General features: G+C 42.2%; 2 protein-coding genes across 2 annotated transcripts in view; both read right to left on the bottom strand.

Moving 5' to 3' along the window:
• Positions 1 to 280: 280 nt before the first annotated feature.
• ARL4A (ARF like GTPase 4A) lies at positions 281 to 3533 on the bottom strand. Its single transcript, XM_080383927.1, has 2 exons — positions 3034 to 3533; positions 281 to 2818 (listed from the first exon to the last, which is right to left on the bottom strand). The coding sequence occupies exon 2, from the start codon at positions 2732 to 2734 to the stop codon at positions 2132 to 2134; it is 603 nt and encodes a 200-aa protein (XP_080240053.1). The 5' UTR covers positions 2735 to 2818; positions 3034 to 3533; the 3' UTR covers positions 281 to 2131.
• A 6212-nt stretch (positions 3534 to 9745) lies between these two features.
• The window catches only part of SCIN (scinderin), a 59406-nt gene continuing 48334 nt past the window's right edge, over positions 9746 to 20817 (bottom strand). Inside the window, exon 16 of the mRNA XM_080383926.1 lies at positions 9746 to 20105. Coding sequence (XP_080240052.1) covers positions 19972 to 20105 — 134 coding nt within the window. The 3' untranslated portion in view covers positions 9746 to 19971. The remainder of the gene's footprint in view (positions 20106 to 20817) is intronic.

Raw genomic sequence — 20817 nt, 5'->3', positions numbered from 1 at the left:
AGCTATATAAAAGATTTTTCAAATTATGCAAGATCCACCACTTCAGAAAAGAGCCACTGCAGTTAATACTTCTTCTGCAAATATACAGACATGCCATTGAGTTAAAAGTTTTTAAGGAGACACCTGCAATTTATAACAGTGATATTTATGAGCCTCAGCACATTTGTAAGACTTTGGTTTTGAACAGAAATAGTTCTACTGTTATTAGAATCAATATGTGCACAGAGGTTGATGAGAACATACCACTGTAGTACAAGTAGTCAGACACCTTCTCTCTACAGACTTTTTTTGAATTGTTTATTGAGGTTTAAGAAGTCATCCACATTTCTATAAATATAGACATTACTTGAGTAAGTGACTTACAATGTCACCAGTGCAGGTACATGTATAACCAACATACAAAAGCTCCACTGGAAGCTACTTCAATTTATTCAAAAAGGACCAAGATGTCATAAAAAAACAGCCGTCACCTTTCAGTTATTGAAGACACTAAAGTGCATTTTTGGTTACCTCCTGGACAAACAGCTGCTGGTTAAAAAGTTCGATTTTTTTTTTCTTTAAACATATCTAAGTTACACTGATTGACATTCAGGTTTGTAGCTGTCAACCTCCTGATACACAGCAGCAGGTAAGAAAAATTTATTACTTTGCTGGTTGAGTAAGAGGAGGAAATAGATTTTTTGCCTTTTTTTTTTTTAATCTGGTATTTCCACTAGAAGTTTTAAGAGCATCTAACATTCTGATGAATTTTTACAGCACCACTAAAGTTAGTCTTAAAAATCCAGGCTCCGTTATAGCCCTTTTAATCGCCAGCCAAGTATCTAGTCACTTGAAGCTCTCTACCAGTAAGAAAAACTACCCTCCCTTTTCCATCAAGCACTATCCTGCCCGGTTAACACTGTTTGCACACTCTGTAAACAAGAACAGCTTAAAGCATAATTAAAGCAGAACACAGGCCCATCTTGAAAGTCTTCTTCCCTCACTCCCCCCACCCCACCCCGGTAGTGTCAAATGTTTGAGTGTATAAAGCATTATTACATTCCTAACCACAAAATACTTTAAGAGTCACGATAAAAAAAGCATACGGTGAAAGTGACATAGCAATACCACTTTAATAAAAGGGGGTATTTTTGGGAGATACAAGATGTGCTCTGCTAATTTTAACTCCATCTTTACTTCATTATAATTTTGTTTTATTGCCAGAAAAACCACCAGTAGAGCGAAGAATGCTGCACTGGTTAGAACCACAACAGCCAGAGTTATTCTTTACAGTTCCTTTACTGCAATTAATTTACTTTTTAACTAGATAGTGATAGTAGAAGGACATAATGCTCATCATTCAGAAATAAATTACTAATTTTGAGTAACACTTTTAAACCTGATTAGCACTTTATAATGATGAATGGCTACTTCTAAAAAAAATAAGAACCCTACATACCAAAAACATGCTCTATGTTGGGAAACGACTTTTTCATGCTCCAGCGTGTTGTTTACAGTTTTTACTTGTCAGAAAGTCATTCTTTTATCAGTTGAAGAATCCACAGCACTTAAATTTCAAGTACTTGAACTGAACATGATTCAATTTCAAAAAGTGCCAAATTTAAAAAAACTACACATGTAGCCAAGCTTTCATAGAAATCCCCAAACAAGGTAAAAAACAGCCTCTTGAAATAATGGGTTACTAGCTTCATACATATTTTTAAAGCTGTATAATGTTCACCTAAACACTCCACTTACGAGCATTAGAAGTTTAAAAACACAGAACGCCTTCAATGCAAATTGCTTGCAGAGGGCACCCTCAAACATGAATACAACACTAAGCAGAAAACCCTCAGTTTATTTGGCTATTTAGACATCCATGTCACATATACCCACCCATCCATTTCCTGATAGTATTACATCATCTATTAGGGCTTCTGAAATAATGCAGAGCCATAAAACTCAAAGAGACTAGTTTAAAAAAAAAAAAGTTCCGTAACTGCACAGCCTTCCACTCAGCAAGGTCGTGCAACTGATTGTTTAACGTAACTAAGCTTAACGGCATCCAAACAAGCAGGCCTGGGTTTGGAAGCTGTCTCATGTCAAATTTTGACCATGTAACTAATCTAAAATAGAAAAGTCAAGATAGAACTCATCTCTTCTTTTTCTGCTGCCTCAACATTTTCCTTCGCTTAATTATCATATCATGTAGTTTCTCCAGTCCCTCTTTGAGTCCATCTCCAATGATTGCACAGGTAGGCTGCAAATGCCAGGGTGTTGAAGAACTCAGCTCACTCATCGCTAACATTTTCTCAATTTCAGAAAGGGAGAGAGAGTTCCTCAAGTCCTGCTTGTTAGCAATGATAAGGACAGGCACTCCTTGATTTTCAGATATCCTAGTAATCTTATGAAGTTCTGTTTTGGCCTCCTCCATTCTCTCGACATCAACAGAGTCCACCACAAACACAATGCCATCGGTGCACCTCGTGTACGACTTCCACAGCGGCCTGAGCTTCTCCTGGCCGCCCACATCCCAGAAGTGGAAGGTGACCGTTTTGGAGTTGCCCAGGGTCACTTTGATTTTTTCCGTATTAAATCCTTTCGTGGGCACGGTGTTGACGAACTCATTGAACTGCAGTCTGTAGAGCACGGTCGTCTTTCCCGCGGAGTCCAGTCCCAGGATGACGATGTGGAAGCTCTGGAAGGAAGGCAGGCTGGAGAGGATGGGCGTCTGGTCCGAGAGTCCATTCCCCATCGCCAGCCGGGGCGGTGACAGCAGGCTGCCACGAGCAGAGGCCGGCTCCCACGGCTACGCTGGCCGCCGCGCTACGCCCGGATCCTGCCGACGACACAAGCGGCGTTACCCGCGGCTGGCCTCCCGTCGCCGGGGCCCCGCGGCCGCAACGCGCCGGCCAGCGCCGCCGCCCCGACTACAGCGGAGGCGGCCGCGAGCCCCGCGCCCGGCCCAGCGGGCTCCGCCGCCCCGTGACGCGGCCGCTACCGGCACTGCGGCTCGCCGGGCACCTGCGCCCCTCGCCACCGCCCCGCGCCTACCGCTTGGCTCCGCCGGCGAGCGCGTCCCTCAGCGCGAGGAGGCGAAGGCAGCCCGCGTCCCCATGCCCGCGTGCCGCCGCTGCCGCACGCGCTGCCGCCGCTGCCGCGACTCCCCCGCATCTGGCGGCGGGGCGCCTCCCAGCCCGCGCCTAGCCCCGCGCGCCCCGCCCCTCGCCCCCCATTGGCTACGCCGCGCGGCGAGGGCGGGGAGGAGGGCGAGCGCCGCCTCGCCTATTGGCCGGCAGCACCGGCCACTCACCGCAGAACTCGAATTTTACCGTCCTCGAGCGAACGCCGGGGCCGAGCGCGGCCGGGGGCGGGGCCGCGGCCTTCGCAGCGGCGGGTTCGTACCGCCCGCAGCCCACGCCCTGCCCGACGGCCCCCTCCGGCCCCCGCGCCGGGACTCGCGGGGCGGAGTCCTCGGGGAAAGCCGCCGCGCCCTCCGCCACAGCGCGCGGGCCTGTGCCTTAACGGGCGGGCGGTACCGGCAGCTCCTCACCCTCTGCGGCGGGCGGGCGGGCGGCAGCGGCGCCTCCGGCCTTAGCGCCCCGCCTCTTCGCCGGAGGCGCGTGCGCCCATTGGACGCGGGTGCTGTCACTCTAGCCCCGCCCCCTAGCGGCCCGGCATACGGCTTGGCGGCGCCTCACAGCGCACCTGCCAGGCTGCGCTGCCCGGCCTCCTCCCCTGCGCACCCGCGCGGGGGCCGGCAGCAACGCCCCTCCCGCCGGGAGCCTCCCGGTGCGGGGCGGCCGCCGCTGCGCTCGCCCGGCCGTTGCGTCATCCTTCCCTTGCCACCGGCCGCTCCCGCGGGCGGCACGCGCCCTCGCGTCACCTAGCAACGGTTCTCAAAGCGTTAGCCCGCGGGGCGCCTTCCCCCGGCGGCCGCCCTGCCCACGTGACCCGCCCCCGCCCCGCCGCGCTGAGGGGAGCCGGGCGCGCCGCAGGGCCGTCGGGGCTGCGCTCGGAGCCTCCGCCGGCTGCCTCACGGCTCCGGGCCCCCGGGGCGAGGCGGCTGGCGGGCCGGGCTGTGGGCCGCGGGGGAGCCCGGCGGCTGCCTTGCTGGCCCCCCTGGGCCCTCCGGGCGCGGGCGGGGCGGGAGGGCAGGGCGGGCTGTGGGCGCGGTTTCCTGGCGTTGGCAGCAAGTAAGAGCAGTCGAAGGCCCCAAGCCCGGCGCGGTGTTCTTGCCGCACTCTTCTTGCCCTTGGCCTGTTCCCGTGAGACAGGGGAAGAGCAGTCCGGAAGGAGCTGGGAATAACGAAGTGTGTGAAATCACCCAGTTAGGTGCCCAGTATATAGAGTTGGGAGCAGTGCTCTGGTCTGACTGAACGTACATGGCGCCTGGATTAGTTACAAGGAAAGCTTCTCGCACCACAAGGATGTGTTGAGTGGCCTTTTAATATCTCAGCCTGCTTTGAGCAGTGAAGTCTTTCAAAGTCTGAACCAATTACTAGCACCTAATAAGACATTTTTGTGTGTTACTGTTTCCAGAGCATAACGGGGGTTTAGGGGGGCCCTGGCCAAGTACTTCGACTTAGATATTCTTGCTGTCTCTCCATCATTCTGTTCCTTCGCATGACCCTCTTCGCTTACTGTGTTTGCCACTGTAGTTTTCCTACAGCTGTGGTGACGTAGGTGGTTACTTCTGCCTGTGTTGGATGTATACCAGCTCAGTGTAAAACAGCAACAGCACACAAAAGGATCGGGCATGCTGGTTTCAGAGCAGAGCATACTGTAAGAGCCTTCGTCTATAACCCTTACTTAGATAAAAATGAAATAAATCAATATTTTTGCTAAAAGCATAAATTTGACTACTAACTAAAACTATTGTGCTACTGAAGGCTACATTTCCAAGTGTGTTTTCTCTACTTCATACCACAATTGTCCAAGTCTTTGACCAGCTTGCCTCCAGTAAAAGAGAAAAGGTGGCATTTTCAATATTAACTGCATTTTTTCTAGAAGACTTTCAAATTTCTTGATGTGGCTGCTGAAAAGGGATGAATTTGTAAGTATTCTGGCAATCTTTTTTTTTTTTTCCCCTGTGAAAGCATTGTACTTTATATTTTAAATCACAAAATTATGGTGTATAAAAAGAGAAGTAATTTGATAGTAAAAGGACACTGTATAGCAACAAAAATTCCACAGTGTGCTGTAGGCCAGGTTTCAAGTTACTAAAGTGTTAAGATATCCATTGTAGTTCTAGTAAAAATAGCAAAATTCTCATTTGCTTACATCTGAGATTAATGTTTCACTGCTTTTATCTTTGTTGGTTATTTACATCCTGATCGTACAGATGACTCTCTTTGAAGGAAGTGGCCTGTTTGTATAGAAAAGTGATTTTACATCTATGGAAAAGATGGGGAAAGTTACTACACCTAAGGCCAACTAGTAAGGTTTCTGATTTGGTAGTATTTTACCCTACTTTTGGACAGCATAAAGAACTGCACAGCATACAATGTAATAGAAAAGCACTTATAGTGACAGTAAAAGTGGGCCTTAATTATTTCCTGGATGGTTTTCAGTAATTTAAAATTGGTGGAAACCAGATAGAAATACCTTGTTAAAGAATATTACTAGAGAGAATAGATCTATTCATGAAACTTGACAAGCTGAAATAAATCGAATTGACCTTTATCTCCACCTACAAAATTATGTATTCCCTATTTTCAATGGAAAAATAAGCCTATTACAGTCTTCTAAACTTTAATGTCTGATTGTTACCAAGATCTGTTCACACTTTAACACAGCTTTATAATAAAATATTTTACAATTAATTCCACAAGCAGGGATATGGGCTAGCTCTGACTTTTACTGGAGGTATTTTAATTTTAAACATAAAATGCGGAAAGATTGCCTTTATCTTTTGCTCTGCTGAAAAGCAGTCAATACGTAGTAACAGATTTTGGTGCTCTTGAATAGGGAGGGATACAGAACTGATGATTTTACTAGAGTATAGCACATCCAACGCACTAGTCAGAGAAGGACTCTCACTGATGATGTGTTTCTTTGGAAGCAGACTTTTATGACATTTTAAGATTAGAGAGAAATTAACATCTTGAGCAAAAAAGCATTCCTGTGTTTGTAAACATATGCACAAAAATGATTCACACTGTCCAGAAAATGCTTCTGAGAAGTAGATTGTTCTACTTCTATTTCCTTTCCTACAGTTAATTTATCTCATTCACCTGTTGCAACTTGCTCTAAAGTGAATTATGAACTCTTTGGGGCAGGGACTATTTTTCATTGTAAGTCGTCTTAGTGTTTAGCACCTTGATCTTAATTAATGCCTGTAGGGATTTCTGTAAAACTGCTATTAAGTAACAATCCAGGTTGATCAACTCCTCCCATGCACTTCATGCTACTTTACAAAGTCAAACTACAGACTGGGCAGGTGTTATGAGGGAGTAATGGTATCTAAATTAGTGGGAGTGTAAGAAAGCTGACACATTCAACCTCTGATAAGGTTGGTAAGGGTGAAGTAAGGCTTTGATTATCCTGTAGAAGTCTTCAATGAAGGAGGCATACAGCAAGAAATATACTTTCAAGTATGTAGCTAAATGGGGAAGAGGGCTGTTACTAGATGACAGGTGAAAATAACTGCAATGAAGAAACGTTGGAAAAAGGCTTCAGCCATGTGCAGACTTCGTGATGTGAAATAGGGAGGTGCCTAATTTCTGTGCTGGGGGTCATTTCACATACTGATACTTTTCTCACTTCCTAACATCATTCTGGCTCAGCATTCCTTAGCTCATGAAAACAACTGCAGCTTTAGTTTCTCTGGGCTAAAAAACGTCTCCCCTTTCTTTGATACCAACTTACCAGGGTAAATGGTAATATGTTATTTTCTACATATGTTTCATACATGTAGTCTACATATATTTTCTACAGAATAAAAGGTAGCCAGGGACAAACCTTTGTGTTTCAAGAAAAAAGAAGCAGCACCTGCATAACGTGCAGCTTCTTCACTATGGTAAAATGGGATTATTTTTTAAATTCCTAAATGGTCCAGGGATACTTTGGGTTCAGGGCAGGTTCAGCAGGGCCAGGCCTCCAATGCAGCAGCTATTAACCGCCTCTATGAAACTTAGTCCTTATTAGGGATATGGGCCATGAAACTGGTTGAAACATTGCCAAGAAAGAATCGGCACAGAGCAGAAAGAGAAGGCTCTTGTAAATTTTAACATTATCACGCAGCAGAGATTCACATTACCCTTTAACACATGCGCACGTTTAACACAGGAGCGATCTTGCAGTGCCCAGATTAAAACAAAAATGCGAAGGATCATCCAACATCCACTTGCAAGGCTGCACGTGTACTTCACAAGAAAGTCTTTCATATGGAAACAGAAATTAATGAAAATTAAAAACTAACAGTTCACGAGAGGTTCACTGTTGCAAGACATTAAATCAGAGCTTTCACTGGGTGATGGTCATTGGAAAGGTAAATTCCATTCAGGCCGATATGACTGTTGTTACACAACCACATCCAGTAACACAGTGTATGAGATGTTCTTTCCAAAGCAAAGGCTTGAATTTCCTTGGGCAGATAAGCACAATAGTCCTTTTGTTTTGATTAAATACCATCATTCTGTAGAACAGGATAATGACATTCATTATCCAGTTCAATAGCTAATCACCTTAGCAGTTATTTTTTAATAATAGCATGTGTTGTGAGTAACATGCAAATCAAACAAAAAGTGAAATATAAGACAAATGACCCAAATCCCATATACTACAGATCCAGAGGGATACAGCCAGAACTACACAACAGTAAAGGACAGAAGCAAATATGACCAAATGCAGAAGGAGGGAGAAGAACAAACCAACTGCATTGTGGAGCTGAATTAGTTGTAAAACACGCAGGAATGAAGCCATAAGGAGAATGAAATTGCAAGGACAATGCACTGCTAGCTACAGGTAGCTGGCATACAGTGACGGGATCCCAACACCTCTGTCTGCGTGAGAGAGACATGTTAGCAACCTCACATCACCAATTCCTGTTGCTCTATGCAGAAACTGAGCAAATTTCTCAATGCGTGTGAAAGAGAAAATCAATTGCATTTCAGTACAATGACATGGTAGGCCTAGGCCAGGGTAATTTGTATTAAAGTATGTAATAATAATATTGTTTATTATTATTTCAGTAACCAACTGTAGCTTTGTTCAAACATTGAAGTCACTCCTCTTCAACTATACCCTAGATCAAAGAGTGGAGCTAAGAAAGTATTGCTTTGAGATGACATTATATGGTTGTAAAAGAATATCAAATCCCCACATGAAATACTAAAGCAGTTTCACCATGGATTTTGAGAACCCCCTGGAAAATAAGCAGTAACAATGAAATTGCTGACAAATTGCAACACATGAAATTTAGTTCTTAAGACCATCTCTTAAATTGACATACAAAATGTTTTGCACAAAGAAGCCTTTTATCTTTGCTATGGCTGCTGAATTCTTTTATGCTAACTTACGTGCTGCATGAATTATTTTGCTTTGATTATTAAAAAGTAGTTGGTGGTAGAAAATCTATTTCCTCACAATAAATAACAAAGCTTAGAGCAGTAGGAAACAGAGTCACTGTGTGTTACAATTTAAGTTACCACTCTGATTAGACCAGTTAATTAAACCTATTCTCATTTCATACGTACCTTCACATGAAGTCTAACATTTACATTTTACTGCCTTCATTTTTATAAATAAACATTACACCGTATAGCAGGCTAGCAAACAAGAATTCTTGCTTTTTGATACTGGCCGTCACACTGAGTTGCATCTTCAATGCTGCTTAGGTGTGCTGGCTGAAAAAAAGGTGGTATCAGCTCGTAAATGTTCGTAGTCATACACTGCAAGTATTGTCTCAGGGTGACTAAAATTATCTCCACCTTCCAAGTTCTGTGAATTTTGGTTGCTTCACCCTCTGCTAGGGTGGCTGTAACAGCAGTGACTCCCAAGTGTGCAGAGCACAGGGAACTGCCTGACCACTTTCTGTACGTGTGGTTGTGCGAGTAGCACACCTTCTTTCTGCGACAGGGCGGAACAGCAGAATAGCTGTCCACAACAGCATCTAGGTATTAAGGACTGGTATCGTAAAACTCTCTACCATACTGATTGTTCATTTGATAGCAGCATGTAATTAATAAAGGTTAAGCATAAATCCCGTCTTCATAGGGTACAAAGTTTATAGTCACAAAATCCAAACTGAGACATACAACTACTTATGGGGCAATTTTAAAGTAGAAAAGTAGAAAAAAGCATCAATGTTGCGGGTACCCCTAGTTTCCAGTCTCCTTACCCCTACTTCACTAAGCAGCTGGTGCTACAAAAAAAAAAAAAAAAAAAAGCAAAGATGTTTCTTTAATAAATGGAGAAAATACTTCAGTATGTGAATAATCCTTCAGTATGTGAGTTAAGACTTCTGCACCATGAGAAATTCAAGTGTTCAATGTGTGATGCTATGTATGAGCTTTACAGCCTTGGCTTGAGTAATTTCTTCAATGGTTTTATACTGATCAAAGACATCTGTACTGATATTCATGGCAACTTGGTCCTCAGGCCTCCACCCTGACTTTGCAATACCATTTTTTTTTTTTCTAAACTACTGACTTGAGTCAAACATGCTTTTTTGCTGAGAGTGCTGGACTAATCAATGCTACTGTTCAAAAATCTTGTCAGTTACAGCCAGTTACAGCACTGATTCCAAGAGCTTTATTTCCCCCCCCCCAGTATTTTTTCCCCCAGAAAAGCCATGGGCGCTTCAGAGCTTCTTTATATGCCACAGTTATTCCAAATAGTTTAAAATTCTGTCAAGCTGAGATTTCAGTATCAGCTACCATCTCCTCACAACGCTTCCTTCGAAGAGGGTTGCAGAATTTTTAAATATATCACTTTTCTTTAATACAATGGAAGCAGTTTGCAAGCAGATTAAAAGTACTACAATTTCAAATACAAGAGCAGCACTTGTTTTATTTTGTCCCTGCATCGCTAGATTTAATATGTGGAAGTATTTTCCCCAGTCCAGAATAATAATGGAAATACTAGTAGTACATCAGATACTGCTGTTTGCCTTGCAATATTGCTAGCACAACGTAATGATTAAGGTATAATAAAATTAAAATTTTGCTTTTCTAAAGAACCTTCTAAATACCGTATAAGTATTTAACATCTGTAAGGGCGTTGAGATTTGCTGTAATTATAAAAGATCAGATAAACAAACAGACCTTGAACAACAGAACTAAGGAAGCTTATTTTTTGGATGAGTTTGTATCTCAGTTGACTAGTGGAAAAATGCAAGTTCTGACTGGGACTTCTGACTAAGGTTTGTGGGATGAAACTTTCATTTAAGCCAGTTATTTCATAATCAGCTGTCCACTTGCAACAGTTACTTATTTAAAAGCTATGCTTTGTTCTTCAGGCCCCGCATATATCCAAAAGGAAGCGCAAGGACAAGAGGCGTATGGCATTTAGGTCACAGAGTAGGACTTAGCATACAGTTAATTAAATGCTTAAATGACAAGTACAGTGCACTGAAACCTGCTCTGAGAGAATTTCAAAGACAGTCACGATTTCAAAGACAGAGCGCTGAAGCACTACTAATTTGCAGGGACCAGCCTGTCCCTGTGGCTGGCAGGAGCCGTGAGCACACGCCTGTATGCTGTGCACACAGCTCTTGGATGTGTCCTGACCCTTTTGGCAACAGCTGAGTGGAGATGACCACCCGATACGCAGGGTCCACTGTAAAAACGAGCAGGCTGTGGATCTGCAATAGCTTTGTGTCAATCAAGTTAAGTGCACACCTTGAAGATGAAATTCAGTTGCTCATCTCTCCTAAAAAAGGCATAGCAGCAATAGAAAAAGATTTCACAGAGATTACAGTGTATGGAAATAAAATTTTATGGGAGATATGCCTGAACTCCCAGGAGGGCTGTGCAAAATCTAAGGTCTCTGCTTCAGTGTATGATGTTGTAGGTAGTACAGCGATAGTGTCACAGCTCCTTGAGCCTGGTGTTCAGAGGCAACAGCTAATGTAAATCCCTGCAGAGACAATGAAATAGAGCACAATTTGTTTGATGTTCTCCAACCACTGTTTTGTGATTTATCCGTGCTCCTAATAATTCAGGCTTGTGAGTGCTCCTTATAACTCCTGGTCACCTACAGAACAAATACGTATGGATTATAGCTACTCTCTGGCTTTCTGAAAGCATCTCTTTCTTAGATGAGTAAAAAGAAAGGCTGGCTCCCTAGATACAGGGGGAGGCTTTATTTGTATTTTTTTAAAGAAAGCAAAAATGTATTATGAATTTTAGTCAGATAACTGAGCTCTAATGTAGTTGTAATTTCCTTAATGAGGTAGTTAATAGATTAACAGTGTTCCTGGGGATAAACAACACAATATATTCTTTAACAGAGAAATTGATTTCATGTTTTGTAAACCACAGAAAACCTAGAAAGTCCACTGAGCATCTGTGCATCTGCTGGCCTCATGCTCCATAGTGCTTGCTTCACTTCCTACCAGAAGTCATTCCTAGGCACATCGCTGCAGACTGCAGTTGTGACGCATTTGTGAGGGGTCTTCAAAACCTGTGTCACTAGATAGACCTTCTAGTCTGCCCTTTAGTCAAGAGGCATCCGAAGTGTGCAGGGGAAAAAGCTTATCTGGCCCAGCAAAATAAAACCTAGATTTGCGCTAGGTGGCCCAATCCATTGCTGGCAAAGAAGGACAGACTGTAACTAAGAGCTACAAAGTTTCAGTGCAGCCAAAGGAGTTCTCTCCTCTGGGGTTTCACCAGCTAGCCTCAACTGCTGCCTGAAGGCTTCAGTCTCATGGGCACACCATGAGCATCTGATACTTGTTACGTATTGGGTATTTATTGGGGTTTCTAAAGCTTCATAAAAAAAAAAAAAAAAAAGAGATAATTATTCTCAGTCACAATACTTCAGAGTTTCAGTGAGAAATCGGTGCCTTTATTATTGTGTTCTATACAAACACAGCCAAAGGAAAACTGACCCTTATCCTAGGGAGCTCAACAAGCTGGTATTATGGTTCCATGAAAAAAGGAGGGAAAAACAAACCAAAGAAAAGAGGAGGATGAAAGAACAAGGTTTCAGGGAAGACAAACATTGTGTGGGTAGGGAGCAGTAATTTCAACTCATTGCTTAGCTATAGTCTAGACTTTTTAAGTCTTACCAGCTCACCATGTCCTCTTTTTAAGTTAACAGTAAATCCCAATATACTTCAAAATACTTCAAAATACTTCAATGGATGCAAGATTGGGCCTACTGTTTCCTAAAGTTTAAAAGCTAAGTCAATTGAAAATTGATTTGAAAGGTGATCACGAGTGTGTTAGGCAGAAAGCTTTCTTTCACACTCCCAGGTTTCAGTTCTTGGATGGAAACAACAGTAAACTCACTTTGAAGACCTTATAAAAGCTGTCTCTGCAAAATCATTTTTACTTTCATCTCACAGAAAATATGATTTAAACAAACCACATTATACATTCCAGTTTCATCATATTGAAAAAGAGTAGAAGTCTTTCAGAGAATATGGCACCTAACAGCTGTTGCCACTAGAGTTGTAAACTCTGCTTATGTAAAAACATGCCAAAATATTAATTTTCGAATACATAGATTTTTAAGCCTTATGTTGACATCACAGCTTTTTGTAAGAGTCTAGGTTTCCCTTGTTCTGGCTCTAATGGCCACACTGTACTACTTAGCAGGCTTTAAACAAAGTAGGGAAGGCACATAAATAAACTTAGGGAGGAACAGATTGTTCAGCTGAGGTTTTAATTGCATCACTTAACTCCAGTGAATGGAGACAATACTGCCAGAGCCCGTAGTTCCAAGTTCAGCAAGGGTTAGCTCTGCAGTTTTCATCTCATCTGTGAAGGCCTTCCTCTACACCTCTGCCGGGACAGGACACAGATTAAGAAAGAGTCCAAGCAGGACTCTAGGAAGCAGAAGCAGCAGTGCAATACTATAAACATAATCTTATTTTTTTTCCAATTTACTTATTTCATTCAAGGCCTTTCTACTGCTGGGACATAAAAGCAAAATAAACCAGATAATACCTCTCCATGTAAGGAAAAAATAAGCATGGACATACTGTAAGCAGAAAGGGACTATTTAGGGAGTTCTTCATGCTTTCAAGTCTTTGGATTTTCAGTGGTGAGTAGTATGATAGATGTATAGTGCCTGCAGCTCATGAGTACATGCAACCTCAATTTGAATCATCAAAGGAAGCATCAGAAAGCTTTAAGAAGGGCAAATGGTTGCATCCTTCCTCCTATTTTAGTGATGGAAGGCCTCTGAAACTATAGGTCATTCTGCAAAAGCCTGTTACTAAGCCTTAGAGATCCTACCTGCTGAGTTTGACTTTAGGGCCCTGCCCAATTGTTTAGGGACACCGACATCTGCATGGTCTTTCATCTTCAGCACAACTCCAGACAGAGGTTTTTTCAGGTAAGCACCACTGCACTCCCTTCAAATCACTGATCTTTGAGTTCTTGCTGAGGATTGATTGAAGGCCCAGAAGTCTAGCACATAAAGCATATACATCTTTCAGTGTTTTTCAGACCTGTGATAATTCAGAGTTGAGGTAAAACGATAGCTATTAGCAGTCACCATGGAGTCCCTAACCCCAAGCTTTCACTGTTACAGAGCTATGAAATTCTTCCTTTTATGTGAAACCAATAGCAGCAGCCAGCAGACATTTCAAGAGGGGAAGTACGATTGATGTGAAAACCAAAGCCTCAAAATGTACAAGATATTTGGCAGTTTTCTTCATCCTTCCGTCTGTAGCCAGCAGGCACTTTTTGGTCCTCTCAGTTCGTATACTTTGCCGTGGACAGGATCCCTCACACTTAGCCTCTGGATTAAAGCCACATCAGTGGATGTCTGCTACCCAGCGTAACTCAGTAATGAAAGAAGAAAGATCCAATAAATTATCAACAGCCACAATCCTTGAGTCACCCAGAAAATACCACTTGTCAGAAGTAAAATGAGCTGGACTGTGGAGAGGTGTTGTGTCGTTAACAGCAGCAGAAAAAAATAAGGACATGGGAGATCAGACAAATTGACATACCTTTTAAAAGCAAATGTTCTCACTCTCCAGGTCAACCTAAAGAGGCACCTGAGGATTTTGCTATTCCTTCTTAAACACAGCAGAGCCTTGTCTTCCTCTCACACTTAATTATACTCAGAGCAGCTGCCCCTCATCTGGAGAGGAATTCGTACGGACCTGATGCAGAGGCACCTACAGTTACCACTTACAGAGAGCTCTGACAAAGCCACCCTGAGCTGTACTGCTGCAGGGGTGCTATTATTGCTCATACTGTGTTATATCATAAAAGCTTTACTTCTCAGCTGAGCTGGCTCCTGCCCTTGCTCTGCTGCCCCAGTGCCACTGCTGGTGGAGCTGCGCCCATGCTTCTGCAAGTCTCCAAGGCATCGCACTTGTCTCATTGTCTAATCTTGCTCTGAGCAAGTCTGTGCAGCTTGGCACGAACAACCCTGGCAGCTGTCTGGATTATGAGCAGTACCTGCAAGATGACAGTGTTGAGAAGTGACTTCACTAGGTCAAGCACTGTACAAACACACAGTAAAAGACAGCGCAGCTTAAATAAACAGGGAAAGGATGAAAGAAATCCTCATTTAACAGGTGGGGAATAGAAGCACCAAAATTCAGCCATTTACTTCAGGTTACGCAAGGATGCACAGACCACAGGGAATGCAGGTTACCAGGATCCTTGTTTGCCGCTTTAAATACAGGACAAACTTCCATCACCTTTCCTCACGCCATCTTAAAAAAGATCACTTTGAGCTTTGGGAATTCACACATGGAATATTTAGTTAGTGGATGCTGGAGTGCATCTGCAAATGCCAGGATGGGTCAGAGTCTGGCAGGAGGTGTGTGAGATATCTGCTGTTGACTGGGACTATCTAGCAAGAAAGTAGGGAATTGTTAGTGGGCTACTTGCCTGTTGTCCTTGCTGGTAAGACATTTACTGCCACTCCAGTCTCTTCCTCCTGCTACAACTAACTTCTTGGCTAAGTACAGGAGGAGAGCAGCTGGTTAGCAGTGGGAAGGACACCAATCTTTGGCACCAACAAAGACACCTACAGCCCCACTCAGCTGGTTAAATGGGGAGTCAGCTGTGCTACCATGCCTATTACAGGAAACCCGTGACCTTTCTGAGACCTCTGTAAACGTCTGATTTGTCTTTGGTTCCTCCTAGCAATGGTCTCTTTTCATTAGGATTGTTGCTGTAGCTGGTTCTTCTGTAGGAAGGGCATCAGACAACACAAAGCACAGTGAATTGTGAGGTAGATGATGTTAAAATCACCTGATTACGTTCAGCCTTGATGTTAATATTGCCATTGCTGTGAAACTGCTCATCACCTCTGTGAAATCTGTTAAAGGGCAGCAGGGAGAGCTGTGCTCTGCCAGGACTTCTGGTCAAGAGGCTTTGTTAGAATAATAAAAGCATTATTGCTGCTAAAGCAAACGTGCCTGTCTCTGGGCCTTGCGGTGGGATACTGGCCAGATTGTCCCAGCCTCACTGCTTGGTTTCCTGGTACATTCCTGAAGTAACATTGCATGTATCTTCATTGGTCCTACTTGACCCAGGTAATTTTCTGAGCAAATGATCTGTAGTCTACAGAACAATAAAAATCAATGTTTTCACTTGATGCTTTCATTTAATGTGTGCAGAGGCCCACATTTCACTGCTGATTGATAAAAGGTACCATCTTGTGGATCTCAGTCCACTGATAGCATCCTTTTGAGGAGAGAGCACTTACAAGGTGGAAGTGTGGATGCATTTAGGAAGAAGCTTGGTACAGGCTGATTCCCTTTCTATCTGCTCCCGTGGAATAACTTGGATGGCTGTTATTTAGAAGAAAAATAAAAAAAAATCAGCTTACGTGTTCTGTTCTGTAGGGACAGATACTATTTTTTTTCCTGTAATGCTAATATGCTTTAATGTCAAGAGGAGAATGACATGCTGGAGGAGAAGGGCCAGAACACTCATGGACTAATTTTATGGCATGATGGGCCTCCCAGTTCCTACTGGTCTGCCCTTCTCCCTCTTGCACCTTGGAAGCTTTAACTGAAGTGAGTGTAGTTTATAGATTTTTAGCAGAAGGTAATGTATTAATAGCCAGAGGATGTCAAATAATTTTAGGCCAGTCTAGAGAGGATGTAATGAGACATTAAGGACATGTAATGGATTAAGGATCTGTTTGTGTTTTCAGTTAAATCAGAAGTTCCTTTGATTTTAGCACCAGAAGTCCTAGCCATAAGAAGGGGAAAATGTACTATATATTTATCTAAAGACAAAAGTATTGTCTTAAAAAAAAACAAAAACCCAAGGATTTGGAGAGTCAGGAAATTAAAGTATTAGCTAACTCTGTTTTTGATTTTATGAGATAGTACTTTTTTGTCTTATATACTTACATTTGGCTCATTTAAGCTATAAAGGCACTTCAGTGGGATGCTGAGGAAGCAGTCACATTTAAAACAAAGTTTGAAGGTTTTTTCCAAGCTTTCCTATAGAGAAATGGACTCTGAAGAGCAGCTTCAGTCCATGGAAAATAATAGGCTTGGTTTGGCTTTTTTTTTTTTTTTTAGCCTTTTTTTATCCAATAAAAATCAAAACTACAAGAAGATCACAAAGTTCATGACAAGAAGTGTTCCTGTAGCCTATAGAGATGTCTGACAGCACCTCCTGCCATAGCCCAGTGAGAAAAATATTTTCTGTATGATTCCTTAGTTCTCCTGGGAGGGATAGTACCACAATCCCACCATCTACCATCTTCATCATTTTCTTCTTTTTGCAGGTGAAGCCCTTGTGAGTCTGAACTGGCAAGAGATCAAACTGTTCAATTGAATTGAGCTCCATGTAACACAATCATTTACAGCAGATCTGATGCTATATAGCACTATGGGCTGTGGTCAAAATTGATTTTTAGAGCAGTGATTCCAGAGGCTGGCTCCTCTCCTGTGTACAATCTCCAGTTATATTCTAAGAGTATGCTATTTTATGTAAATTACCAGTATTATATAGTATCATGATGTCCTGTTGGCTCTAAGGGTTCTTAACATTTTTCTTCTGCAATGAAATTCTATATAACAAAGATGAAAAATGATGCTGTATTTACAACCAACAGAACATAGGAATGCTTGCTGCTTGGTAGCGTAATGAAACTGCTAACTCAGCTCTACTTTTGGCATTACAAATAGCATGAACATACTATCACTGTGTGATAACAATGCACGATACAGCTTATTCTTGACTGTACAGTATAAATCTGCACAGCTTTTTCTGTTTATTCTGAAAACAAGGCAGATGCTATGTCTTTTCTTTTTTTTTTGTTTGCTGTGTGTATTCATAAAGTTATGTGCTTAAATATTTTCTTGAAAACAGCTTGATCTTCAATATTTCCAAGCGCTCATAGTCAATCCTGCCTGTGCTCCCTCCCTCTGCTTCTTCACAGAAAGAAATATATCTTTGTGCGTACTGCACATATATGTATGAAAGATAAACTTCCTCACTAGCAAGTAAACCCAGGAGCAATGTTGCTAGCAGCTGTTGTGCTTAAAGCCCCGTTGGGAACACTGTTCCGTTATGAGCTCTCAATGCTCTTCTCAACATCAGTAATCAGTGTGCCAAGACAATGTATTGTAAACCCAAATGCCCAGCCAGGAGACCACAAAAGCTCCTCTGTCTCGTGCAAGGGAACTGAAAAGAGGCTTTCACAGTGCTGCAGAATATGCTGGCAGACTACGCCAGTTCACAGCCCTCAGTGATCCCGAAGATGTTTATGTACAAGGAGGGCAAATCTTGTCTAATCCTTGGTTAAGAAGCTACTATAACTGTTATTTTTAAAAAATGAGAAGAAACGTATGTATGTGTCAAACACAATCATTAGATAATTACAGGCTGCTCAGTGGCTGTGTGAAGTGCAGTATCTGAGGAACTGAAAAGGTCTTTGTCCTCCTTCCAGCAGGAGAAGAACATCTCCTTATCTACACTCACAAATAAAAAGCAAGACCTATCCTTTCAAAAGAAACATACACCTGTTTTCTCCTATTTTATAAAATAGTAATTTCTATAGTCAATAATTTTTGCAAGCAGAAAGTTACAAAGCCAAGAGTTTGATAACAGCAATGGTAGCTTTTCTTAAAGATGAAATCACAAGCTTGTAAGCACCCAGTTCTTTGATTTTCACTCAGGTTTGTAACTTTGAAGTTCTCAGAAAAGTTAACCCTCTGTTGGGTAAAATGGCACCGAAGTAAAAACAAATAACTTCTCATTGCATTGTCCATCTAAAAAGAAAAGTAACTACTGGTGTTTTTAGGAAGTTTTGCTAGACATCAGTGGAAGCACAAAGCAACAATATCAGAGAAAGGAAGATCAGCTCAGCATATAAAATACTGGGTTTTGTAATTTTATTGTAAGTGAAATTACATTCAGGTACAGCCCAGTTGTATTAGCAGAGATTTAAACAAACGTTTAAAGCTAACAAATTCCTATAATTAACCTCTTAACTTCACAATTCTTTTGTCACTGATATTGATTATGAGCTCCGACTAAATTTACTCTTTTGCATTACCCAGATTCAAAATCATAATGTTAAAAAAAATATTAAAATGACTAAAATTTCACTTTCCAACCTGACTTATAAGAATAATAAAACTGTTGAAATGCCTTCATTAAAAAGCCACATTGACATGATTTACAGCTACACAAATTGTTTAGAACAAGCATTAAAGCATTATAGGATAAGTGATCAAAGCAGTGTTAAAGATTTGAAGCAGCATTTTTCCCGCTGCCCTTCCATAGACTTTTCTGGCTAAATTGCAAATAAAAAACTTTGAAAATGTACTCTTAAATTCACCAGAATAAAAACCAAAACCCAAATAAATGTGCCTGAGAGAGAAGAGAAGGCCATATTCTATTGTGCATACTCACACTCCAAATTCCCAGGACGTGGAATGCAAGGGTTTCCCTGCACTTGATATACTTGATATTTAACTAAGATCTCCATAAAAAATGAGTAGAGAAACATCCTGCACCTGACAAGGCAAGCAGTACTGCTGAGTAAGGCATCTGAGACAACGTATGGCTTAAGTGCAATCTGGTTAAGGCAGAGTACGTATTTTTGAAGCTGTTACTTCTTCTGCTTCCACTTAAAAGCAGTAGTAAACTGGAATGAGTTTAAGAGCTTTGGTTAAAAAGACCTGGTGGAGCTGGAGGTGGTTCACAGAGATAAAGCTTAAGAAATTCATTACAATGAGCTAGACAGTCCCTTAAAAAAACCTTTGTCAACTTCATATTCTTATAGCCACTTAGTCCAAAGCTCCAAACATGTATACTAACAAGACAAACAAATCCCTTATTTGCCACCTGCAAGACACAGCTCCCACTCTGGGTCAGGCATCATCTGAAGTTTTACATGAGCACGGCAGTATTTCAGCCTAGTAAGTAAATCAGGTCCAGTTCTACCCTTGCAAAAGATGTAGAATGAGTTCTTTGTCAGGGCAAACCCTGCACAATACTATACTGACCTTAATCTAAAGGAATTTCTGTGGCATTAGTTTGAATTTTTAAGTGAAGGCACAATTTGGCTCATTTCAGCACTTTAAAATAAACTGATCCACAGCTTCTGTTTGAAGAATCAATGGATTAAAACAAGTGTTGGTAGCACTTCCCATATTTACTAGAAGAAAAGCCCCACTTACCTCGTTTGACCAGTTTACAGTTACCATTTATCCCTTCCAGTACTAAGAATTTTCTGCATTATTCACAGAAGTATATCAAAGCTGGGAAAAGTGTAATGACAGATGCATCGTATTGTTGCATAAGCTTATGCTTAAAAATACTAGAAAGTAGCTGGGCTCTGATCATTCTTTGGCTTGAAGCTGGAGCTTCCTTGGATAGATCAGTTCTTCCATCTGTTGGAGTCCCAAGCCAGGAACCAGCCTGTGAATGTTGGGGGTTCGTGACCCTGCTTCACGATTACAATGGGGGTCCCTTTATCCCTGCCAGAAGGATCTGTTTCAATATAGCATTTGGCTAAAACCAAAGAGGAAATAAAACATGTAATATATTAGTTCATTCCTTTGGCATAAAAAATGCATTAAAAGCCCTAGCGAAAGAACCCAGGGCTACTATAATATAGTATTCAATTAAAACATTTCAAAGGCAATGAAATGATCAGGTAATTGCTGATTTCTCCCAGCTGCCAGTGAAGGAGTTTTCCAGGAAGTTAAAACGGAGGGACTGTGGCTCTGATCAGTTTGCTGCCATACAAGGGGGTTTTGGCTCTTGAACACGAGAAAGAATTTGCTGGTGCTGTGCAGATGCACAAGCTTCATTTCTGTTTGCAGTATAGGTTCCCTTGACATCACAACATGACGTTCAGTACATGTTGGAAACACAGCTAGGTAACCCTAGCTGCTCCGGGGAAATATCTGCAACCAGTTTTAGCACAAACTTTGTCAGAACAGCTCAGCTATGTGAAACCACACCAAAGATGACATGATTTTTCAAGGAGGTGCGCTCCATGGGAGTTATCTTGATTTGTTCTACCACTGGAATTTCCTCCTCCAAATTTAACTTGGCAAAGGGTGACAGTGTAAGGACTTGAGGATTTGTTGGCATTCCTTTGACTGTATACATTAGTGTAGGGTGCAGCTCAGCAAGTATCTTCTTTTAAATTCCTTATCCTTTCAGTGCCGTTTCTTTTCATAGAGCTCTCCTATGTATTCTTTAAAAAGCCCTGCAG

This window comes from Falco punctatus, assembly GCF_963210335.1.
Source record: "Falco punctatus genome assembly, chromosome: 4".
NCBI classification, from domain to species: Eukaryota; Metazoa; Chordata; class Aves; order Falconiformes; family Falconidae; genus Falco; species Falco punctatus.
Note: the sequence above shows the minus strand (reverse complement) of the source record. Positions and strands in the feature narration are given on the sequence as shown.

What these genes read in the sequence shown, in the direction of transcription:
- ARL4A (XM_080383927.1), bottom strand. Translation starts at nt 2,734, where the DNA reads ATGGGGAATGGACTCTCGGACCAGACGCCCATCCTCTCCAGCCTGCCT.